The sequence below is a fragment of the Gekko japonicus genome, unplaced genomic scaffold, assembly GCF_001447785.1.
Source record: "Gekko japonicus isolate JY-2015 unplaced genomic scaffold, Gekko_japonicus_V1.1 scaffold3847, whole genome shotgun sequence".
Taxonomy (NCBI): Eukaryota; Metazoa; Chordata; class Lepidosauria; order Squamata; family Gekkonidae; genus Gekko; species Gekko japonicus.
Window position 1 is genome coordinate 30603 of NW_015160341.1, and position 6853 is coordinate 37455.

At 50.6% G+C, this 6853-nt stretch overlaps 1 protein-coding gene across 1 annotated transcript in view; it reads left to right on the forward strand.

Annotated features, from left to right (window-relative positions):
• Positions 1 to 6853, forward strand: part of LOC107115600 — a 29081-nt gene that overhangs the window by 3230 nt on the left and 18998 nt on the right. Inside the window, exon 2 of the mRNA XM_015417342.1 lies at positions 3749 to 4148. Coding sequence (XP_015272828.1) covers positions 3749 to 4148 — 400 coding nt within the window. The remainder of the gene's footprint in view (positions 1 to 3748; positions 4149 to 6853) is intronic.

The following is a 6853-nucleotide window of genomic DNA, read 5'->3' on the forward strand; positions in this document are numbered from 1 at the left end:
AAAGGTTCTTCTTAGTGAGGGTTGCCAGCCTCCATGCGGGGCCTGGGGATCTCCTGTTTTCACCACCGGTCTCCAGCCGACAGAGATCTGCTCCCCTGGAGAAAACGGCTGCTTGGAAGGGTGGACTCCTAAGTAAGTAAGTACATTTATTACAGTCATTGACCAGTACACAGTAAAAGAAGTAAAACCCCAGACTTAAAACATTTCTGTTCCCTATACAGGAATATAATATTTGTAAAATACATAAACATAGAAGAAGAGATTGGATTTATACCCCATGGCCCTTCACTACCTGAAGGTGTCTCAGAGCGGCTTACAAACTCTCTCTCCCTTCCCCTCCCCACAACAGACACCCTGTGAGGTAGGTGGGGCTGAGAGAGCTCTGACAGGAACTGCTCTTTTCCAAGGACAGCTGTGCCAGAACTATGGCTTGCCCAAGGTCATCCAGCCAGGTGCAAGTGGAGGAGGAGTGGGGAATCAAACCCGGTTCCCCCAGATTAGAGTCCCCACACTTAACCACCACAGCAAACTGGCCCTCTGAGAGAACTTGTTAGTGACCCAAGGTCACACCAGCTGGCTGCATGTGGAGGAGTGGGGGAATCAAACCTGGTTCTCCCCGATTAGAGTCCGCGCACCTTAACCACGACACCAGACTGGCTCTATATATAAATAAAAAGGTAAAGGTAAAGGTTTCCCTTGCTCGAAAGCCAGTTGAATCCGACTCTAGGATTGCGGTGCTCATCTCTGTTTCAAAGCCGAAGAGCCAGCGCTGTCCGAAGACGTTTCCGTGGTCATGTGGCCGGCATGACTAAACACCAAGGCGCACGGAACACTGTTTCCTTCCCACCGAAGTGGTACCTGTTTATCTACTTGCAATTTATTGCTTTCGAACTGCTAGGTTGGCAGGAGCTGGCATCAAAGTTGAGACGGGAGCTCACTCTGTCATGCGGCACACTCGGGTCTCGAACTGCTGAACGAACGACCTTCCACAGCCCGCAGTTCAGCGTCTTAACCCCTTGAGCCACCGCAGCTTCTTATTATTATAAATAAACAAACCACTAATATCCTAAAACATTAAGTGATACAACCTCAATTGCTTGTAAAACCATCTCTGAAATACCCACTTGCATGCCTTACCCACGTTCCCCTCCGCTCCATGGCCAGCCGGCCGCCTCCCTGGCAATCCCGCCCTGGACCCTGCTGAGATAGGCCCCGCCCCCAAGGCTCCCGGCCTTGGCCGCCCCAGACCTGGCAACCAGTGTTCCCTCTAAGCTGAGTTAGTGTGAGCTAGCTCACAGTTTTTTAGCCTCTGGCTCACACATTTTTTCCTTGGCTCAGGAAGGATGGCTCCGGAGCAAACTATTTTCTGCAGCAGCCAAATTGCTTGTGCACAACTTGAATGCCAGGAACTCACAAAGTAGGAGTTTTGCTCACAAGCAGTGTTCCCTCTAAGCTGAGTTAGTGTGAGCCAGCTCAGAGTTTCTTAGCCTCCGGCTCACACATTTTTGTCTCGGCTCAGGGAGGATGGGGGGCTCGGGAGCAAACCAGTTTATGCAGCGGCCCAATCACTCGCTCACAGCTTTAATGCCAGGAGCTCACAAAGAACAATTTTTGCTCACAGGACTCCACAGCTTAGTGTGAGCATGGCTGGTGGGTGTCGAATTTGATTGATTGTATTGATTTATTCTGCGTGATCCGCCCTGAGTCCCTGCCGGAAAGACAGACTATAAATAATGTGAGTCAGTAAGCGTGCTACGTTTACCGAACGTGTGCTCATGCGCCCCGTTAGTCATATAGTGCGTGTTGTGTGGCTTCATCCTGCAGTGATGCCCGTAAGAGGGGTTTAGTGCTGCGTGTTTGAAATCACGTTTTCCTAACTCCACTGACCGCTTCTTCATTCTTTCTTGAGAAGTCACCACTGCCTTACGATTCTCTGCTCTGAATCATTTGTACGGGTTACGGTTCTTATTACTTTAGGCGTGGAAAGTGTGCGCGCATGTGGCTGTTAAATTCAGATATTTTAAGTCTGCTTTTGTTCCAGACACAGCGCTGCTGCACAGGAGGAGGAGGTAACTGCATGAATGTGTGTTGCGTGATGAGAGATGCGCACTCTGAATATATCATACCCAGGGCTAAGTTGGGAGTGTAGCCTGTGCCAAGCAGATGCTCTACCAATGAGCCACAGCCCCATCAGTCCACCAAAATCAGAATTGTCTGCTCAGCCTGGCAGCAGCTGTCCCATGTCTTAGACAGGGTTCTTTCACATCACCTACTGCCTGGTCCTTATAAACTGGAGATGTTGGGGACTGAACCTGGGACCTTCTGCATGGCAAGCAGATGCTCTACCACTGAGCCACAGCCCCATCAGTCCACCAAAATCAGAATTGTCTGCTCAGCCTGGCAGCAGCTGTCCCATGTCTTAGGCAGGGTTCTTTCACATCACCTACTGCCTGGTCCTTATAAACTGGAGATGTCGGGACTGAACCTGGGACCTTCTGCAGGGCAAGCAGATGCTCTCCCGCCGACTCACGGCTCCTTCCCACTGGATCTTCATTTGCTTTATTTGCCATTCCTCTGGTGGAAGAGCCTCTTTCTGCCGAAGAAAGGTTCCGTGCCCATTCAAGTGGAGGGGGAGTATCCAGTCCATTTTTCATTCATTATAATATAATGGTTCTGGAGTCCGTGCAGAGCAATTCCATAATCAATCACAAGGCAATGTCAACCGTCTACGGCCAAAACGTTGGTGGACTCCAATGACATGGCTAATGATTGCTTGTTGAAGTTTTATCTGGCAATTTCTTTCTGAATGGGGGGGGGGACGGACAGGGCGAAGGATTCCCAACATCCCTGGTTATTTGATTGCAAATCTAAAAATCCGATTACAAAGGTGACCACCCCTCCATCTCTTTCTGTCTCTCCTGCTCTCTCGACACCTCCCCCCCCCCCGGTTTGGTCCTCGAAGGACAATTTCCCTGCGATTCAAGACAAAGCCTGTCATTGGGTCTCCATTTGCTTTATGTGTTATTCAATGACAACTTTTCTCTTCTTGACGGCTCTGGCAGAGGCGGATCAATCTAATTTTATGTACAACTGTAAAGATGAATGATAAGTAGAAAGGAACCGGGCAAGTACAAGCTGAATAAATTATAAAGGCCAACTCATGACAGGGATGGGGTTCCCGGGAGACACTGATATGATAACAGAGACCAAAGCGGAATTTATGAGGGAGTTAGTTAGCATGTACCGAGGTTCTTAATTCTTCAGGGGATGGTCTTGACAGCAATAATTCTGCTTTGTGTGCTGCTGGCATTAAAAGTTGTGAGCAAGCGATTTGGGTACTGCATAAATTAGTTTGCTCTGGAGCCATCCTTTCTGAGCTAAGAGAAAAATATGTGAACCGGAGGCTAAAAAACTCTGACCTAGCTCACACCAACTCAGCTCAGAGGGAACACTGGTCATGCGCAGGAGCCCTGCCAGATGGGTCCGCCTAGTCCAGCCTCCTGTCCCCCACGGTGGCCAGCCAGTATAGGGATTCCTTCTGAGCCCCCGCACCACCATTACTTTCCCTCCCTCAATGTTCCCAAAACTGCATCAGTGCTTGAAAGGGGTCCCGCCTGTGATGCTGCTTGAAGAAATGATGCAGCTGCGCATTAAGCAAACGAGGAGGGCCAGGGTGGGCTGATCTGTCTGAATGGCAGTAAACGTCACCTGAAATTCAAGAGGACTTTTGGGTTTCTCTCTTTGCAAGGCAGGCTGTGGAGTGCGAGGCAGCGTCCAGGTCTCACCTGCCTTTCCAGCCGACCCCCAAGCAGGCAGCCACGCGGGAGATGCAGGCGCAGACGGCAGAGACTTCCATGTGGGCGGCGGTGTCTGCGATCCAGGCTGTGGACAAGACGGTGGACACTCACACCGTGCGCCTGCAGCACCTGGAGGGCAGGATGGGGTCGGCGGAGAAGAAGCTGATTGGCTGCGAGAGGGCCGCGGCCGAAATGGTGAACCAGCTGGAGAGCAAATGGGCAGCCTTGGGGACCCTGGTGGAGGAGTACGGGCAGCTCCAGAGGAGGCTGGAGAACGTGGAGAATCTGCTCCGGAACCGGAACTTCTGGATCCTGAGGTTCCCGCCAAGCACCAGAGGAGAAATGCCCAAGGTCAGATGGACTTAACTGCCAGCCCAGGCCCAAATTAAGGTAAAGGTAAAGGTCTCCCTTGCTCGAAAGCCAGTCGAATCCGACTCTAGGGTTGCGGTGCTCATCTCCGTTTTAAAGCCGAAGAGCCAGCGCTGTCCAAAGACGTTTCCATGGTCATGTGGCCGGCATGACTAAACACCAAGGTGCACTGAACGCTGTTACCTTCCCACCGGAGTGGTCCCTATTTATCTACTTGCAATTTCTTGCTTTTGAACTGCTAGGTTGGCAGGAGCTTGAACTAGAGACGGGAGCTCACTCCGTCATGCGGCACCCTGGGTCTCGAACTGCTGAACTACCGACCTTTCACAGCCTGCAGTTCAGCGTCTTACCACTTGAGCCACCGCAGCTCCTAAGGCCCAAATTACACAAATGTAATTATTCCAACAGGAACATTATGCATTTTTTTTAGATCATAGTCCCTTTTCTGCCGTTTGGCATGCTGTGCATAAGAATACAACAGTTTGCGTAAAAACCTAGGGTTGCCAGGTTTGGGTTGGAAAATACCTGGAGACTTTGGGGGTGGAGCTGGGAGAGGGCGGGGTTTGGGGAGGGGCCTCAGCATGGTCCAATGCCATATAGAGTCCACCCTTCGAAGCAGCGATTTTCTCCAGGGGAGCTGATCTCTGTCAGCTGGAGATCAGTTGTAAAAGCGGGAGATCCCCAGGCCCCACCTGGAGGCTGGCAACCCTATTTAAACCACATATAAAAGCATTTGGGGGGCTGTGGTGGCTCAGGTTAAGATGCTGAGCTGCAGACTGGAAGGTCTGTAGTTCGGCGGTTCAAGACCCGAGTGCTGCGTGACGGAGTGAGCTCCCGCCTCTAGCCCCAGCTCCTCAGCCTAGCAGTTCGAAAGCAAGAAATTGCAAGTAGATAAATAGGTACCACTTTGGTGGGAACAGCCTTCTGTGCGCCTCAGCGTTTAATCATGCTGGCCACATGACCACAGAAATGTCTTCGGACAGCGCTGGCTCTTCGGCTTGGAAACGGAGATGAGCACCACCCCCTAGAGTCGGATTCGACTGGCTTATGAGCAAGGGAAACCTTTACCTTTTAAAAGCATTTAGATCCAGTTCTATTCAGACATGCTTACCAGGGTAAAGGCTTGGCTGTCGGCTGCTTTAGGAATTTACAGGGCAAGATCCCAGCAATAATTCTGGGATTCCAGCAATAATTCACTTTCTTGATGGCAGTGAATGCTGCTGTTTTAAATTTTGCACAATCGTATTTGTGTGATCATCTTACTAAGCTGATGTTGTCTGTTTTGTTCAGCCTAATCACAAATGGCTGTATGTGGAGAGAGGTCGCTTTCTGCTGTAGTTAAAAATCTGCTGCATTCACAAAAGCAGTGGAATGAAGAGGCCCATAAAGTCTTTGGCAGGCAGCAGGCTGCGACTCGGTTGCAGGCAAGGGAGTTGGGGGGAAAGATGGGCCTGGAGAAACATCTTCAGCCATCAGAGCCCAACTTCATCCCACCTCCCAGTGATGTGGCAGATTTATGGATTGAACATCAGAGAAGCCAGTGTTGGGTCAGGCCAGTGGCCCATCCAGTCGAACACTCTTTGGGTGAAGAAGTACTTCCTTTTATCCGTTCTAACCCGACTGCTCAGCAATTTCATGGAGTGCCCACGAGTTCTTGTCTTGTGAGAAACGGAGAGAAGTATTTCTTTCTCAACCTGCTCTGTCCCATGCATAATCTTATAAACCTCGATCTTGTCACCCCTCAGCCATCATTTCTCCAAGCTAAAGAGCCCCAAGCGCTTTAACCTTTCTTCACAGGGAAAGTGTTCCGACCCTTGTATCATTCGAGTTGCCCTTTTCTGCACTTTTTCCAATGCTATAATGTCTTTTTTGAGGTGTGGTGACTGATTTATCAACAAGATTTCCCTGCCCCTTTCTGTCCAGGGCCATCAAGGCAGATAAAGATGCAACCCTCATCTTTCAAAGCATTTGTTTTGCAGCCATGGAAATTAGAGACGTCCCATTTTGGAATAAATGAAAGCTGTGATTCCCCCCCCGGATACTGACGGACATGCTCATGCTGCAGTCGATGCTGAAAGGAGGGTTCTGTGATTCACAGGGCGGTGGCAGGAAGGCAAAAAATCGAGGCCGTTGAGTCCTTCATGTCCGTCTCCTGGTGCTCATCTTTTGGTGGGCACAGCTTTATGCCACAGGCCCAGGCAGGAAGCTGCCCTCTGGACACTCCCCACTAGATCTTCCTTTGGGCATTCAACAGGTGTCTCGATATACCACTGTCACGGCTCAGGTGGGGTGTCACCTGAGGCTGCCACCACTCTGGAATTAGGATCCCTTGAGAAGGCCCAGAGCACCCTCCCAAGACCTTCAGACCTCCCTTATTTGGCCGAATAATAGGCGTGAGGAGCAGGCAGAGTGAACAATGAAAATAGTTTATTGTATAAGAGGTCAAACAACTGAGAGCCAGTTTGGTGTAGTGGTTAAGTGTGCAGACTCTAAGCTGGGAGAACCGGGTTTGATTCCCCACTCCTCCACTTGCACCTGCTGATGTGACCTTGGGTCAGTCACAAGCTCTGGCACAGCTGTCCTTGAAAAAGAGCAGTTTGTGTCAGAGCTCTCTCAGCCCCACCCACCTCACAGGGTGTCTGTTGTGGGGAGGGGAAGGGAAAGGAGTTTGTAAGCCGCTCTGAGAC